The sequence below is a fragment of the Anomaloglossus baeobatrachus genome, chromosome 3 (assembly GCF_048569485.1).
Source record: "Anomaloglossus baeobatrachus isolate aAnoBae1 chromosome 3, aAnoBae1.hap1, whole genome shotgun sequence".
NCBI lineage: Eukaryota > Metazoa > Chordata > Amphibia > Anura > Aromobatidae > Anomaloglossus > Anomaloglossus baeobatrachus.
The window spans coordinates 557,345,401-557,363,478 of record NC_134355.1 but is presented as its reverse complement, the minus strand read 5'-3'; the positions used below and the strand labels follow the sequence as shown (position 1 = coordinate 557,363,478).

General features: G+C 48.6%; 1 protein-coding gene across 1 annotated transcript; it reads left to right on the top strand.

The window, feature by feature from the left end:
- The first annotated feature begins 10,522 nt into the window (after nt 1-10,522).
- POLR2D (RNA polymerase II subunit D) lies at nt 10,523-15,982 on the top strand. The gene is made up of 4 exons (XM_075338636.1): nt 10,523-10,658; nt 12,350-12,530; nt 13,935-14,030; nt 15,653-15,982. The coding sequence occupies exons 1-4, from the start codon at nt 10,586-10,588 to the stop codon at nt 15,729-15,731; spliced, it is 429 nt and encodes a 142-aa protein (XP_075194751.1). The 5' UTR covers nt 10,523-10,585; the 3' UTR covers nt 15,732-15,982.
- The last annotated feature ends 2,096 nt before the right edge of the window (nt 15,983-18,078 follow it).

The window sequence follows — 18,078 nt, the reverse complement described above, 5'->3', positions numbered from 1 at the left end:
TTCTTCTCATCCCTTACTGTCTCCTCACTACCTCCTGTGTGTCCATATACTTTTCCCCCTCACTCTGCATCCTGCCACTTGCTCCTCATACTATGTCACTCTTTATTCTGTGTCCTCAAAATGTATTTCTAGTTCGCTCCACATCCTCTCTCCCCTCACGCATCACCCCTCATCCTCTGTCCCCCCACGCATTACCCCTCATCCTCTCTCTGTCCCCCCATGCACCACCCCTCACCCTCTCTCCCCATGCATGACCCTTATCCTATCTCTCCCCATACTGTGTCCAAAGAAATTTCTCCCTCCCATCCTCTCTTCCGACCATACTTTGTCCACATATAGTATGATGGAGAGAGGGTGGGGGAGGGACCTGTTTCCATAGATGCCCCCTTCTCACCCCATACTGTTTCTCTTCTGTGTCGTCAGCTACACTGGAGCACTTTTCAGCGTCCCTCTGCCGCCTCCGCGCTGCGCCCTGACTTCCGGGTCAGTAGTGTGATCAGCTGACCTGGTCTCATGACAGCCGTCGCTCTGACACGGAAGTCAGCGCCAGCGTTAATCAATTGTCCTCGCATCTGACTGACAGACACAAGGACAATTGAGCAGTGGGAGGCGCGCGCTGCAGATTCTATGAGTGTGGCTGTCAGCGCACACATAGAATGTGCAGCCGCGCTCCAAGAATAACCGGCTCCCACAACAGGGCGGCAAACGCTGCCCCCGGGGAGACTTTACACTGCCGCATTAGGCAGCGCGACAGCGCCGCCCTCACAGTTGCGCCCGGGGTAGATGCAGGGCCAGCACCCCCCCCTAGATATGCAGCAGCATACCCGGTATCTCCAGCACACGTGGCTAATTTGCATGCGATGCAAATTAGCCACGTGTATAGTGGCAAAAGAACACTGCCGGTTCCTCTGCTGCGGCTGTGGCTGGGGGGGGGGGGGCGGCGGCTGGCCGGAGCCCATACTGTGTCCAAAGATACTTCCCCCTTCCCACCGTACTCTGTCCACAGTTCCCTCCCCCACCCATACTGTGTATATAGATATTGCCCCCTCCCCACCCTCTGTCCCCTCAAAGTGTGTCCACAGATGGTTCCCATTCCCCACCCTCTGTCCCCCCCATAGTGTGTTCACAGTTCCCTCCCCCATCCTCTCTTCCCCATACTGTTTCATAAATACTCCCCTCTCACCCCATAATGTTCCTCCTCCGTGTCTTCTTCAGCTCCACAGTGGAGCACTTATCAGCGTTTCTCTGCCACCTCCGCGCTGCGGCGCTGGCTTCCGGGTGAGCAGTCTGATCAGCTGAACTGATAACATGAAAGCCGTCGCGCTGACCCGGAAGTCAGCGCCAGGGATCGCCGCTTCAATTGTCCTCGCGTTGGCCAGATACAAGGACAATTGAGCAGTGGGAGCCACGCACTGTAGATTCTATGAGTGCGGCTGTCAGCGTGACAGCCACGCTCAGAGAATAGCGGCTCCCACCCTGGCAGACTTCCACACCGCAGCATCAGGCAGCCCGCCAGTGCCCCGCCAGCTCCCCCCTAGATATGCCTCTGTCTTGTGCCTCCGCTCCACACATGGCTAATTTGTATAGTTTACAAATTAGCCATGTGGACAGAGCCAGAGGTACTCTTCAGATTTTCCGATACGCCATACCGGCGGCTAGCACCGCAAAAAAAGCACTACCAATACATATTGGTTGATCCCATGTCAGTGGCTCAGTCAGCACTTACATCTGATGTCCTGGGTATAAGGCCTGGGTTCACAGTTTATTTAATCTCCACATCAATGACTTTGTCAGGGCTTTCGTCTGAAGTCCCGTGTATAAGGCTATGTTCACACTGGGCATTTTTGCAGCGTTTTTTAGCTGCAGATTTGCCTTGGTTTTATGCAAATCCATGCTAATAAAACGCTGCTTTTTACAGTCCCTGCAAAGTCTATGATATTTTAATCTCATGCACACACATAAACACGTCAGGATTTTTTCCTGACTGTTTTGTGAAATACCTCCGGTTTTGCTGCGTTCTGAAAAAAATTGGACAAGTCAATTCTTTTCAGCACTTTTGCTACGGTTTTCACCCTACTGACAGGTGGACTCGCAGATACCCTGCAAGACCACCTGTCACTAGATTACAGGAATTGATCCAGGGTATCTGGCCGGCACTTAATAGGTGCTGGGGATAGGGGGATTGGAGCAGGCGCACTATATTTACCGAATCCCCCGTATCCCGTGGCTCCTCCAGTTCCCCGCCCCATTCCATATTCACTGCTTTCATCTGTGATTGGTTGCAGTCAGATTCACCCCCAACATCTGACTGCAACCAATCCCAGACCTGGTCTGCTGGTCTATACAGAGAGTGAGTGAGTCGCACTATCACCGGTCACCTCACTCAGACTATTCCCGGTCATAGATATTGCCACCTGTGACTGAGAATCAGCTGAATGAAGTGACCGCTGATCGTTCGGTTGATTAATTCTCTGGAGCTCACAACGGGCAGTCCTGTTCTATGGCGCTCGCTGCGATCTTCAGATGTAGCAGAGCTGAATCGCCATAGGACCTCATGTGGATTACGTCTGCTCTGCAAGGGTGATTATGGGGTTAATAAAGTGGTGAAAGAGGGGGCTTTTTGTATTTTATTTCAAATAAAGGATTTTTTCTGTGTTCGTTTATTTCTTGTCACTTATTACAGATTGGTGATGGGGGGGGGTCTCATAGACATCTGCCATTACCAATCTAGGGCTTAGTCGCAGCTAGGAGCTGCGATTAACCCCTTATTATCTTGATTGCCACCGCACCAGGGCAATTTGGGAAGAGCAGAGTAAAGTGCTGGGATTATCGCATCTAATGGATGCGACAATCCTGGGCGGCTGCAGGCTCATATCTCTATCCCTCTTATTTTGATACCCAGCCAAGATAAAGCCCACAGCGGGGGGCTGCAGCCTGTGGCTGTAGGCTTTATCTGTGCTGGGTAGCATAATATGGGGGGACCCTACGTCATTTTTTTAATTTATTTATTTTTTACCCGCAAACTCCAGTGAGGGGGAGGGGGAAGCGTGAGGCTAATGAGCGGCTTCGGAAGTAGGCGGGGCCACAAGAGCAGGTACGATGATTCTAGAATGTATGGGCTCCTTCCAGGTTAGTGGGCGTAGTTATCTGGGTTAGTGGGTGCGAGCAGCTTGGTTAGTGAGCTTGGAGATGTTTTCTCCCTGCCACTACAATCATGCTTCGCCCTCCCTGCCTTCCGTGTGATAAGGGCCTGTTGAAGGCGTCATACCTGGAAGGAGTCCATACACTCTAGCATCTACTGGAGATTAGTATGTATAGCGCGCTTGCTTTGCTTTTTTTTCTTCTACTTGTTTTTTTTTTTTGTACTACCCGAGTGCCAAATCCAGGTCAATCTCTGCCCGGCCCAGCACTCGGGTACTCTTGAACCCTTGCTGGTCTTGACAGCACATAAAAAAGCGCTGTAAAAACACCACAAAAACACACCAACACGTTGAGAAATGTGATGGTGTCTCCGTGGTGCTAGATGTTGATCTCCCTAAGGTCAATCATCCTTGTTTATGTAGTATTTTACTAGGCATTGCTCCCACTAGCCAGTTTCCTACTCCACACTGATGAGCCAAATACCCCGAAACAGCTGTCTGTGGATGGATACCATGTTTTGGCATAGGCGGTTTCCTTGACTGGAGACTGCCCTTCCCGTGGTTGTTCCTTCCCGGTGAAAGACCTGGCTAGTTTCCTGCCAGCGTTGAGACATGTGATGGGGTTTCCGCAGCAGTCCTGTTTTACAAAAACACACCAAAACCGCAGAGGACTCCCAGGAGACATCCTGCCACAAGATTAGGTTTTGGTCAGGAAAAAAAACGCTGCAAAAACATCCTGTGCAACCATAGTCTAAAGCAGGTTTCACATTGTGTTTGATCTCACGTCAGTGGCTCACTGGGGCCTACATCTGATGTCCTGTGTAAGAAAAAAGTTCCAGGCAGAACTCAAAAGAAGATGGTGCTTGTGACGATACGTCACTAGAAGCTACTAGAGACAGGGAAGTCAAATACGCCGGTGGTCAGAAGCCAGGAAGTCAGATGAAGTACACAGGGAACAAGCCAGAGGTCGGAAGTTAGATAAGGTACACAGGAAGTGAGCAGAGCCAAGGTCAGGGTACAAGGTGGAGGTCAGAAGCCAGAGGAATAACGTCAGAATCAGGGGCATGGGCAAAGAAGGGTAACAAAGGTCCGGGGTAGGGAGGCAAGATCAGAACAATAGAACTCGTGGGAACCAGAGAACTCACTGCAGAGCAGGAAGTACAACAGGCGGTGTTCTGGGTGAAGTTGCTCTCTAATGAAGCCAAGAAATGAGGGAAAACAAGGGAAAAATATCACTGCAGAAAAAAATGGAAGATAGGAAAATGAACATCATTGGTAATCAATGTGAATCAGTCAAACAAATTACCGTATATACTCGAGTATAAGCCGACCCGAGTATAAGCCGAGGCCACTAATTCTACCACATAAAAGTGGGAAACCGTATTGACTCGAGTATAAGCCTAGGGAGTATAATGCAGCAGCTACTGGGAAGTTTCAAAAAGAAAAATAGATCCCAATAAAATGTACTGTGCCCATCCTTGCCCCCCCCAATGTAGTAATGTGCCCCGTCATTCTCCCCCCTCCCCTTATTGTAATGTGCCCATCTTGTGCCCCTTCCTTGTGCCCTCTAGTAATGTCTCCTGTAGTGATATCCCCTGTAGTAATGTCCTCCTGGTCCCCCTCTATTATGAAATAAAAATTATTCTTACATCTCCTCCGTTCCCGCGGTGCCTCAGCTGCTCCTTGTAGACCCCTCCATGATAGCGTCCAATGCACGGGGCTGCTATCTGCCGTCATGTCTTTACTGCAGCGGAATGCTTTACGGCGGCAGTGGTGCGTAAAGCATTCCACTGCTATGAAGCCATGATGGCAGCCTACAGTGGCGGCTCCGTGCACGCGACGGGATCATCAAGGGGTGCCTCTTGCAGACCGCAGGTACATACACCCCTCCGTGATCGCGTCCTGTACACTGGGCAACCGCCGATTCTGTCAGCGTTTTACAGCAGTTGAATGCTTTGTTGCACCGACTCCATCATAAAGCATTCAACTGCAGTAAAGATATGACGGCAGACAGCAGCCCTGTGCATCGGACACGATCACAGAGGGGTCTACAAGGAGCAGCTGAGGCACCGTGGGAATGGAGGAGATGTGAGCATATGACAATTTTTTTTTTGTCGGACCCTGACCCGAGTATAAGCCGAGGGGGGGATTTTCAGCTTAAAAAAATGGGCTGAAAAACTCGGCTTATACTCGAGTATATTAGGTAATAAAGTACAAATCTTGTATGTGCAATTATTACTATGAATTTTTACAATGCATTCTTGAAAATTCCCATAGTGTCATGAAACTTTATACATTTAGCACAAAGAAAGCCATAAATTATGTTATCACAAGCAGCCAAATAATCTTCAAAGAGAACTTGCTACAAAGTTAAGGCCCCGTCACACTAAGCAACTTACCAGCGATCCCAACAACGATAGGGATCGCTGGTAAGTTGCTAGGAGGTTGCTGGTGAGATGTCACACTGCGACGCTCCAGCGATCCCACCAGCAACCTGACCTAGCAGGGATCGCTGGAGCGTCGCTACACGAGTTGCTGGTGAGCTCACCAGCAACCAGTGACCAGCCCCCAGCGCCGCGTGGAAGATGCTGCGCTTGGTAACTAAGGTAAATATCGGGTAACCAACCCGATATTTACCTTGGTTACCAGCGCACGCAGCTACACGTGCAGGGAGCAGCGCACACTGAGCGCTGGCTCCCTGCTCTCCTAGTTACAGCACACATCGGGTTAATTAACCCGATGTGTCCTGCAGCTACATGTGCACAGAGCAGGAGCCGGCACTGACAGTGAGAGGGCGGAGGCTGGTAACAAAGGTAAATATCGGGTAACCAAGGACAGGGCTTCTTGGTTACCCGATGTTTACATTGGTTACCAGCCTCCGCAGAAGCCGGCTCCTGCTGCCTGCACATTTAGTTGTTGCTGTCTCGCTGTCACACACAGCGATCTGTGCTTCACAGCGGGACAGCAACAACTAAAAAATGGCCCAGGACATTCAGCAACAACCAACGACCTCACAGCAGGGGCCAGGTTGTTGCTGGATGTCACACACAGCAACATCGCTAGCAACGTCACAAAAGTTGTTCGTTAGCAGCGATGTTGCTAGCGATGTTGCTTAGTGTGACGGGGCCTTTACATGGTAAAGATACATTGTGTCACAGAGAGATAAGCTGGGTTTACACACTGAGACTTTCTAGCGATCCAACCTGCGATCTCAACCTAGCCGGGATCGCTACAAAGTCTCTGGTGAGCTGTCAAACAGGCAGACCTGGCCAACGACCTATCAGCGATCCGGACCTGCAGAGCGACTAGCTGGTCGTTGGGGACAGCAGGTGAACTTCACCCGACTTCATTTAATGCCGCGCGGCTCTGTGTGCCGTGTAAATAAATAAATAATTAAAAAATCCGGCGTGCCGTCCCCCCCCTATTTTAATACCAGCCAGATAAAGCCATACGGCTGCAGGCTGGTATTCTCAGGATGGGGAGCCCCACGTTATAGGGAGCCCCCCAGCCTAACAATATCAGCCAGCAAACGCCCAGAATTGCCGCATACATTAGATGCGACAGATCTGGGACTGTACCCGGCTCTTCCTGATTTGCCCTGGTGCATTGGCAAATCGGGGTAATAAGGAGTTATTGGCAGCCCATAGCTGCCAATAAGTCCTAGATTAATCATGTCAGGCGTCTCCCCGAGATTCCTTCCATGATTAATCTGTAAATTACAGTTAAAAAACACACACCCGAAAAATCCTTTATTAGAAATAAAAAACACTAACAAATTCCCTCATTACCAATTTATTACCCACAACAAAGCCCTCCATGTCCGGCGTAATCCACGGTCCTCCAGCGTGGCATCCAGCTCTGCTGCATGCAGGTGAAAGGAGCAGCAGAAGACACCGCCGCTCCTGTCACCTCCACGCAGCTAATGAAGAGAGCCTTGTGATCGGCTGAGCTGTCACTGAGGTTACCTGGATCCAGCGGTGGATGCAGCGGTGGCCGCGGGTAACCTCAGTGACAGTTCAGCTGATCGCGCTACTCACCGCCGCTCCTGTCAGCTCCACAATGAGGTGAGTAGCGCGATCAGCTGAGCTGTCACTGAGGTTAATCGCGGCCACCGCTGGATCCAGTGGCGGCCACCGGGTAACCTCAGTGACAGCTCAGCTGATCGCGTTACTCACCTCATTTGCTGGTGATTTCCCCCCCTCTCTCATACTCACCGATCCCCGATCACCGGCGCTGCACGGCGTTCACTCTGCTCCGGCGGCTTTTCCTTTTTTGAAAAAGCCGGCCGCTCATTAAACAATCTCGTATTCCCTGCTTTCCCCGCCCACCGGCAAATGTGATTGGTTGCAGTGAGACACGCCCACACGCTGAGTGAAAGCTGTGTCACTGCACCCAATCACAGCAGCCGGTGGGCGTGTCTATACTGTGCAGTAAAATAAATAAATAATTAAAAAATCCGGCGTGCCGTCCCCCCCCTATTTTAATACCAGCCAGATAAAGCCATACGGCTGCAGGCTGGTATTCTCAGGATGGGGAGCCCCACGTTATAGGGAGCCCCCCAGCCTAACAATATCAGCCAGCAAACGCCCAGAATTGCCGCATACATTAGATGCGACAGATCTGGGACTGTACCCGGCTCTTCCTGATTTGCCCTGGTGCATTGGCAAATCGGGGTAATAAGGAGTTATTGGCAGCCCATAGCTGCCAATAAGTCCTAGATTAATCATGTCAGGCGTCTCCCCGAGATTCCTTCCATGATTAATCTGTAAATTACAGTTAAAAAACACACACCCGAAAAATCCTTTATTAGAAATAAAAAACACTAACAAATTCCCTCATTACCAATTTATTACCCACAACAAAGCCCTCCATGTCCGGCGTAATCCACGGTCCTCCAGCGTGGCATCCAGCTCTGCTGCATGCAGGTGAAAGGAGCAGCAGAAGACACCGCCGCTCCTGTCACCTCCACGCAGCTAATGAAGAGAGCCTTGTGATCGGCTGAGCTGTCACTGAGGTTACCTGGATCCAGCGGTGGATGCAGCGGTGGCCGCGGGTAACCTCAGTGACAGTTCAGCTGATCGCGCTACTCACCGCCGCTCCTGTCAGCTCCACAATGAGGTGAGTAGCGCGATCAGCTGAGCTGTCACTGAGGTTAATCGCGGCCACCGCTGGATCCAGTGGCGGCCACCGGGTAACCTCAGTGACAGCTCAGCTGATCGCGTTACTCACCTCATTTGCTGGTGATTTCCCCCCCTCTCTCATACTCACCGATCCCCGATCACCGGCGCTGCACGGCGTTCACTCTGCTCCGGCGGCTTTTCCTTTTTTGAAAAAGCCGGCCGCTCATTAAACAATCTCGTATTCCCTGCTTTCCCCGCCCACCGGCAAATGTGATTGGTTGCAGTGAGACACGCCCACACGCTGAGTGAAAGCTGTGTCACTGCACCCAATCACAGCAGCCGGTGGGCGTGTCTATACTGTGCAGTAAAATAAATAAATAATTAAAAAATCCGGCGTGCGGTCCCCCTTATTTTAATACCAGCCAGATAAAGCCATACGGCTGCAGGCTGGTATTCTCAGGATGGGGAGCCCCACGTTATGGGGAGCCCCCCAGCCTAACAATATCAGCCAGCAGACGCCCAGAATTGCCGCATACATTAGATGCGACAGTTCTGGGACTGTACCCGGCTCTTCCCGATTTGCCCTGGTGCGTTGGCAAATCGGGGTAATAAGGAGTTATTGGCAGCCCATAGCTGCCAATAAGTCCTAGATTAATCATGTCAGGCGTCTCCCCTTCACTTGAATGGAAGAGAACAAATGATCCAGCGATGCATATGGGCAGGGCAGATAAGGATCTCCTCTGCAAACATACCATCGCTGGATTGAGCATCACTGGATCGCAGGCTCGGGTGCTGCATCGACTGTGTAAATGCACCATTAGCTAGTGCAACTTGGAATGGTTCTGTTGTTTCTGGTGAATAACCTCCCAGCAGCCCCTGTTACATGATAGCAGTGCCAATCTGAGGGACCAACTTCATGCACAAAACTAGTACTATACAAGGCAGTACAGCACTCTCAAATCCCATCCGGTTTTGCATACAATTGCCAGTAGTGTTGAGCTAATTGAATTGCACTTGTTTGATTTCTGCACTTTTTTTTATCAAACATTTCTCGTTTTGTGCGGTGCTGGCAATTTCGAACACTTTGTGCGGTCCAATGTGAATGTTTAAAATAAACCACATTGTGAATATACGCGATACTGCGGCTAAAATCGCTAATATTCGCTATTTTAGCGGCCGCATTGTGTTTATTCGCAATGCGGTTCAATACTGACCTGTACAAAAATGGCTCTCGGCACAGGACAACTTCCATGGAAACCCATGTAAACAGTTACATAGGTTTTTATGGAATACCAGCAGGATTGAAGCAGAATTTTTAAAAATAAGTATATGGAGAATATACCTATTTTAAAAAGTTCTCTTCAATTAATGGCACTTGCCCATGTGATCCAACGCCTTTAATGACATTATATTAGTGATGGCAGAAGACATTGTTTTTTTGGTGTCCCATCAAGGACCAATCTTTTCCAAAACAGATAATAACAGAGGAAATAAACTGAATCAGTCCATCCAAGCTATGGCACTTAGTTTATCTATCCAATGGGCCCTAAAGACAATTTCAGGCTGCCTTCACACTTTGTGGATTTGCAGCGGCGTTTCCAGCAGATCATCAGCGTGGAAATTCCATGGCATTTACAGAAGCCAACAGTGGGAATGGTTTTTATCCAAAACACATTCTCACTTCGTGGAAAAATTCAGAATCTGACATGAGGTGTGAAATTGGCTTCAGCAGCGTCACTATGTGCAGAGTATCCGATATGCCACATTCATCGCAGTCAATGGACGGGGGAATTCCTCAGCAGATTCCTTCTCTAAATCCGCCTGGATGCAGAGGCCACATTGGACAATGCAGTTTTGCTGCAGACTGTTTGCAGCAGACAGCCCACAGCGAACTGCCAAGTGTGAAGGGAGCTTTACAATGTGGCACTGACAATTAGGATCTTGTTTTTACAGCAAATCATATAAAATCTGGTTATTCTGGAAACTATTCTGTTTTATGTCATAAATTGGCACGTGCAGATTTTTACTAAAAGGTACAATCATGGGTTAAAACATACCAGAACGTGGCTTCAAATTTAAAGCCAAAGGTAATAGGAAATGAAGAGCCGTTTTCGGAGCCAAAAGAGCCGGCTCTCCAAAAAAATCGCATTTCACCCATCACTACTTCACTATACTATAGTCCAGGCTCAAGCTTCCTGGCTGGTATGGGGCTCTGGTGGGAGGCCCCGCCCCTTCCGGTGACATCATCACCTCACTTGATCACATGGTTATAGTGTCGGCAGAGTAGTTGTCGCTCACTGTTGTGCGCAGTCTCCAGTACAGCAGATGGCGGCCGGCGGCGCTGATGCACGGACGGGGGATGTGGAGGAGGACGCCTCTCAGCTGCTGTTCCCCAAAGGTGAGGCCGGTGCTCAGCTGTGAGTGAGGCGGGGTATCGGGGGCCGGGACTGGGTTTGGGGCTCCGCTGGTTCCTGCGCCTGTTGGATGAGCCGAGTGCGTCCTCCGGGCTCGGTGCTTCCTTCTCTGCGTAACCCCGGTGCTCCAGTCCGGGGGCCGCAGACCCTGTGTGTGCTCCTGGGGTGCAGTGCGCGGCTCCACAGCTGGTGCTATAGCAGGGGAGCCGGGTGTGTGCGCTGCATCCTCCCCTCCACCCGATGCCGGGCGCTGCGCTCTGTCCAGCGGTGCCTGCAGATCGGGGCGCTGCGCTCTGTCCAGCGGTGCCTGCAGATCGGGGCGCTGCGCTCTGTCCAGCGGTGCCTGCAGATCGGGGCGCTGCGCTCTGTCCAGCGGTGCCTGCAGATCGGGGCGCTGCGCTCTGTCCAGCGGTGCCTGCAGATCGGGGCGCTGCGCTCTGTCCAGCGGTGCCTGCAGATCGGGGCGCTGCGCTCTGTCCAGCGGTGTCTGCAGATCGGAGCTCTGCGTCCTGATTTCCCCATTTACTGCACAGTACAAGGGGTAACTTGGATTTTGGAAAATTTTCATTTGCTCTTCACTTAAAGGGGTTGTTCAGATGTAAGTATTGATGACTTGTCTATGGGATGGGGCATCAGTAACAGATCAGCAGATCTTTGACCATAGTTGCTGAGCGCAGTGCCATCCAGTGTCGGGGCCGCTGTCCAGTATTGCAGCCCCTTCTCTGTGGAATGGAAGCTGTTCTGCAGCAGCTGCTACGCTCTGAATTGCACTGCTCTCATTAGTTACGTTAATTTGGCCACTGTGGGGCATTGTCTTCACCCATCGGCTATTGATGACCTCTCCTTTAGGCAGTCCGAACACAAACTGTAAGGGCCCACGATCAGGAATAGCAGAACTTTGGATGCAGAGTATTTTCACTGCGGCCAAGCTGCTGCATTGTACAGTACAAGCACAGTGGATGGGATTTATAGAAATCTCCTGCCCTCTGTGCTTGTTTTCTCTGCAGTGCAAACTGACCTGTGGACCGGCTTCCCGAGCTGCAGCATGCAACTTGTGCTGCGGAAACGTCAGTGTGCTCAGCAGGCAGCAGGAGAACACAGCAAAAGCCATTGATAATCGGGTCAGGTTCACATACGTGTCTAAAGTTCAGCAATTTCATCTAGAAATCTTGATTTAGTTTTTATTTTTTTGCACTTATCCATGTGCAATATTGTTAAAAAATTTTGTGTATATGTATGTATTCCCCCCCCCCCCCTCCGCTATTAACAATTTACAAGTCCACCCCACACAAGTTTTCTTTTGGGTACAGAACTTTCCACAATCTCAACAGGAAAATCTGCAGCTGATAAAACTTGTTACATGTACTTGTATAGTGGTCGTCTCAGGTGCTTAAATGGTTAAGTATTAAAAAAAAAACAACACAAACCTTCTGTTCTCAAGAATAGAGGGATTTTTAACTGTACAGATTACTGCTTGTCGCCAAGATTATCGTCCATCCCGCAGCAGGTTACAGTGCTCTGTGGAGACCGGCGGTGCGGCAATGCCACCAGCCCAAATGGGCACTCTTCAGGAGCGCACCGCACCCAGGAAGCCGGGGCAGAGAGGTGCGCATCTGAACACAATATTATAACCTGTAACTCTAGAGAACTCATGGGATCATTTTACTTTGTGCAGAGTTTGAGAGTGCAGAGACGCTGCTGAACTCCGAAGTGCACATGTTACTGGAGCACAGAAAACAGCAGAACGAGAGCGCAGAGGAGGAGCAGGAGTTATCCGAGGTCTTTATGAAGACTCTCAACTACACCGCCAGGTTCAGCCGCTTCAAGAACAGAGAGACCATCGCCAGCGTCAGAAGGTACCGCCATCGCTGTAATGACTGTATACTAATATATATACTTCTCGTCTCCCTCTTACAGGAACTCCTTCTCTCAGATACATTTTCTCTTAGGCCTTATTCAGATGTCAATGATTTAATTTTTTTATTTTTTTTTTTTTGTTAAAGGGAACCTGTCACCACTTTTTTGGCGTATAAGCTGCGGCCACCACCAGTGGGCTCTTATATACAACATTCTAGCATGCTGTATATAAGAGCACAGGCCGCTGTGAGAACATAAAAAACACTTTATAATACTTGCCTAACGGTCGCGCGGTTGGCCATATGAGCGTCTCCGTTCTCCGGTGCCGGCGCCTTCTCTTTAGGCCATCTTCGTCCTCCTTTCTGAAGCCTGTGTGCATGACGCGTCTCCGTCATACACACTCGCTGGTCTCGCGCAGTCGCACTACAATACTTTGATCTGCCCTGCTCAGGACCTGAATGCCGGCGAGTGTGAATGACGTTGGACACATCATGCACCACGGCTAGAGGAGGAGGACGAAGATGGACAAAAGAGGCGGCAACAGAGACACCCATATGGCCAACTGCGCTACTGTTAGGTAAGTATTATAAAGTGTTTGTTATACCCCCGACCTGGGCTCTTATATACAGCATGTTAGAATGCTGTATATAAGAGCCCGGTGGTGGTGGTTGCAGTTTATACGCCAGGAAAATGGTGACAGGTTCCCCTTAAACATGTAAAAAAAAAAACCAAACATTTATGCTTCCCCCAGACTAGACCTCATTCCATGGTGTCACAGCCAGTTGTGTGATAACATGATTTCTATGAGCCAGTGTCATCACCAGCTCCTGGAAATCTCTCATAATGTGGCTCATTACAGCAGCGTCACTGCGCCTCTGAAGCCGTGTGAAATCATGTTATCACGCAAACGGGGTTTATAAACAGGTTATAAACCTTCTTTTGTAAATAATTAGCATTATACTGGGCTGGTTAGGCAGCTAATGTAGTCCTACAGATGTGAGCGCTGCTGGGTTGGAGGGTATAGGGGACCAGGCAGGTTTTTATCTGCTTCCCATAGATGAGCATAACTGTCCACATTGTGGTGAACTACTCGCAATATGGCGTCCAATTAGTCTGTATTTCTGGCTACATTCTACAGCTAAATTCCATATTCCCTTACATTTTGGATCAGTTCAGAATTCTCCCTTTGATTTTGGCAGACATTACTTTAGCATCATTGTTTTGGTCAAAGGTGTAAGATCTTAACAGAGAAATGTGGGAATGCGAATAACAATTTTTTTTTTTTTTTTTTTTTTTTACTTCCATGTAGAAATATCTATCCACCCTTTTCTATTTGTCCGTCTTGTGGCCTCTACACTTGTGGACCTGTGATGTGGTGATACTCTTTACCTGTCTTCCCACAGCCTGCTCCTACAGAAGAAGCTGCACAGGTTCGAGTTGGCGTGTTTAGCCAATTTATGTCCGGAAACAGCAGATGAGGCCAAAGCCTTAATTCCAAGGTACGTGGCCTGTGTTTATAGAATTTCACTGACCAGATCCCATTATTCTCAAAGGGGTTTTCACACCTTATAAATAGCTAAAAGTGCAAGTGAAATCAAGAAAACTTACCATTTATGTATTCAAAATCCTCTCCGTTCTCAATAATGGGAAGATTTTTAATTTTATTTATTGCTTGTTGCTCATGTTATAGGCCTCGGCAAGGAGTGCAGCACTTACAAGCTGTACTGGTAACAGCTTGTAAGTGCCTTAGTGCTCCTCGGTATACGAGGCAGCCTTGCCTCACCATCAAACATCAGAGCGCACAACTGGAGCCATGGGCAAAACTATGACGCTATTATAAACTCTCAATCAGGGGTGTGTGTGTGTGTGTGTGTGTGTGTGTGTCCTGTGCATGTTTTTCAGACTAAAAGTAATTTGTGTAGTTGGGTTGTATTAAAAATCTTGCAGTTTGGCCTCTAACATCTGTGCTACAGTCCACCGCTGGCTGCAGAATAAGTTAACAGAGAATCCATCAGTGAGCTCGTTAACTACTTCGTCTCTATATCTGAGCTTGTTTGAGGTCATCTGGTCTGTGTAAATCAGACACTGTTAAATGTACAGTGAGGCGAAGAGCTTGTAAAAGTTAAATGGTTCAATATTTTAATGAAGCCCAATTATAAAAGTTAGTTTTAGCCTGAAATGCATGCTTTTAAGTACAAAATATTTTCCACAAAGGTGTGTACATATGTTTTTATACCCTTCTTTGCAAAGTTTAGAGGTAAACAAACAGCCTGACAGGTATGAGTCTGGGTTCGAAGACTCAGTCTGTCTATATTTACACATGGAGTAAAAAAAATAAAAAACACACACCTTAGGCCCGTTTCACAGGTCAGTGAAAAACAGATGTTTTTCACTGACGTGTAAAACACGCACATGTCCCTCCGTGTGCTGTGATTCACGGCACACGTGGGTTGTCTAAGTGCAATCCGGGCTCCGTGATTGCACATAAAGATCAACTCACCTGTGCCCGCTCCCGCTCTCCATGGTGCTGAACGCTCCCGTGGTGCAGCATCCGGCTGGCGCTTACCTCCGCAGCAGCTGCTTCCGGGTCGGCTGTGTCGTGCATTCATGAGTATGCACGACAGTAATGAGCCGGCTCCGAGGCAGCAGGCAGAACAGGCTGCAGAGAGCGCGGCTGAAGCCGGGTAAGTAAATGATTTTTATTTGATATGCACTTTTTTTTTTTTTTTTTTTTTTTTTTTTCTTCTGGCACGTGTTTCACAGATAACACCACTGCATGGTCCGTGGGAAATCAGTGATGCCAGAAAAAAAATTGACAGGTCTCCATGCGGCAATCACAGGTACGCTGCACGGAGACACAATCAGTGAAAAATCACTGATGTGTGCGCAGACCCATTGATTATAATGGGTCTGCGCATGTTAGTGATTCTGGTACGTAGAAAAAAAAAAGCACAAATGTACCAGAATCACTGACGTGTGAAACAGGCCTTATACAGATTTTTGCACAGATTATGTGCTGTATCTGGCTAGCCTCAATCCAACACTTGCTGCAGGAGGGGATTTTATCTTGTTTACTCTTCAGAATAATGTGACTTTCTGACGTCTCTCGCTTTTCCTTCAGTCTTGAAGGCCGTTTTGAAGAGGAGGAGCTCCAGCAAATATTAGATGACATACAGACGAAGAGAAGCTTTCAGTACTGAAGTCCTAATCGGCCGCCATGTGCACTCTCCACAGCGCTGTCCTACAGATGTCATCAATGTCCCAATTTCCAGCAGAGACTCCTTACTTGTTGTGTTTTGTTTTTTTTTTTTAGTTTGTATTGATCCCTCAAAATAATTTTTAAGTGCGTGGTGGTTTTTATTTTTTTTTTGTAATGCTGAAAGACCATCACCTCCTAACACAGCAGTCCTGACAATGAATGATCTCCCTTAAAATAAATAAGATGGAAATATTTCTGTACATCGGTTTGAGTTGTTTATAATATTTTTAAGATAAAGAAAAATCATTACAAAAAATGAATGGATTCACTTTACTTTATTTTTTTTAGTAATTGACTCTTCTGTGGGTCTGCTGTCTCTTTACTGCCATCATGTGGAAGCTTCCTGTACTGCATCCTCTATGGGCTTGTATCTGACAGTGCTGTCTGGTTGTACACACGTGCGCTGCATCATGCAGGTCCTCTGCCCTCTGTCTTTATGAAACTCACAACACTGTAAACCCCTTTTGCCATGTGATGCGGATGGCTGCAGTCCCCCGAATCTCGCCACCCATGCATGACTATTAATGACTAAGTATAGTGAGCTGCCGCTGCAGAATGTCTCTTCTGGGGCTAATATTGGCAGCTAGAATGGTAGACCCTCCACAAGTAGGGTTTTGCCCCAGAGGGTGTATGATGCAGTGGGCATCAGGAGAAGGGAGTCCACACAGATGTTCAGTGTAACTGATTTTACTCACTGCTGGTAGGTGTGTGATTGCCCGAGGCCGCTGGTTTCGCCTCCAGGTCCCCTTCGTCCCAGTGCCAGTCTGGTTCTCTGGTACCTTCTTCCCCTGCACCTGTCTCTGGTAAGTGGGTCCCCGTGGTATAGAACAACTGGGGGTCCTCTGTGGTTTGTCCACTTATGTCTGTCTGACGGTAGCGTGAACCCTGTGGGGTCGGAGTCTCTGGTCCTGTCCCCCGTTATCCCTTTGCTACTGAGTCTTCGGATTCTTTAGGGACAGGAAGTTCCTTGATGGTCCCCTCGCTGTGCAGGTATTAACAAGTCGGCTTGAAGCTCTTTCCTGTCCTAGGGTCCTGTACCCTGTCGGTGCGGGAGTACTCCACCAGCAACCACTTCCCCTGGGTACCAGGTCACCATTAACCCGACTCAGGATGTCACTTTGCTTCCACCTTTACACTCCTCCAGTCACTTCAGTACTCTACTGACTTCATGTGTTCTCTCTGTCCAGTCTGCCCCTCCCACCTGGTCAACTAGCAGACTGAATTGGCTCCACCTCTAGGTGGCCATCCATTGGTCCCACCCTAGCTGGGTACCATTGTATGGGGGGGGGATGTCAGGGAAAACTGGGATTACCTGGGTTTTTGCTGGTACCGGCACTGGGGTTCTGGGTCCCTAAGGGGGTAGGCCCTGCATCCTTGTGTGGATGCAGAACCTTGTAGCACCCTGATTGTACGATGCAGCGCCCCTGAGACTATCTGCAGATCACCAATGATCATTATTTCCATACAGTTATGGGAACTTTATTTTTTGTCATATTCTGTACCAATCTAAAACAAAAAAATGATTTGTTCCAGCTAAGGCATCCTCCTCTGGCGGCTTGTACTGTCTGCATGCACAGAAATGTGGATAGGGGCAGTACATTGTGCTTCCGTCTGCGCATGGGCCAAAAAGCAGAGAAAGTGGTTGACTGACTGGTGTAACGATGGACTAGCTGTAGATTAATATTGGACTATTTCATAGTATTTACAATTTATCGATCTGTCAATTATACAGTTGTGCTCAAACGTTTATATACCCCAGCAGATGTTTTTGCTAGTATCATGTTCAACCCGTAGCCTAACATGTTGATCCAGAGGAAGGCAAAAAAAAAACACAAACAATGTGGCAAACAAGCTCCGATGGGGAAAAAAATTCCATCCTGACTCCACATCCGGCAATCAGACTAGTTCCCTGGATCAACACCCTGTCATAAAATTTAATATACATAACTGGTAATATTAAATTTTTCAAGAAAGGCGTCCAGGGTCTGCTTAAATGTTAGTAGTGAATCACTCATTACAACATCATGCGGCAGAGAGTTCCACAGTCTCACTGCTCGTACAGTAAAGAATCCTCGTCTGTGATTATGATTAAACCTTCTTTCCTCAAGACGTAGCGGATGCCCCCGTGTTCTAGTCGCAGGCCTAGGTGTAAAGAGATCTTTGGAAAGGTCTCTGTACTGTCCCCTCATATATTTATACATTGTGATTAGATCCCCCTTAAGCCTTCGTTTTTCCAAACTAAATAACCCCAAGTTTAATAACCTGTCTTGGTATTGCAGCCCACCCAT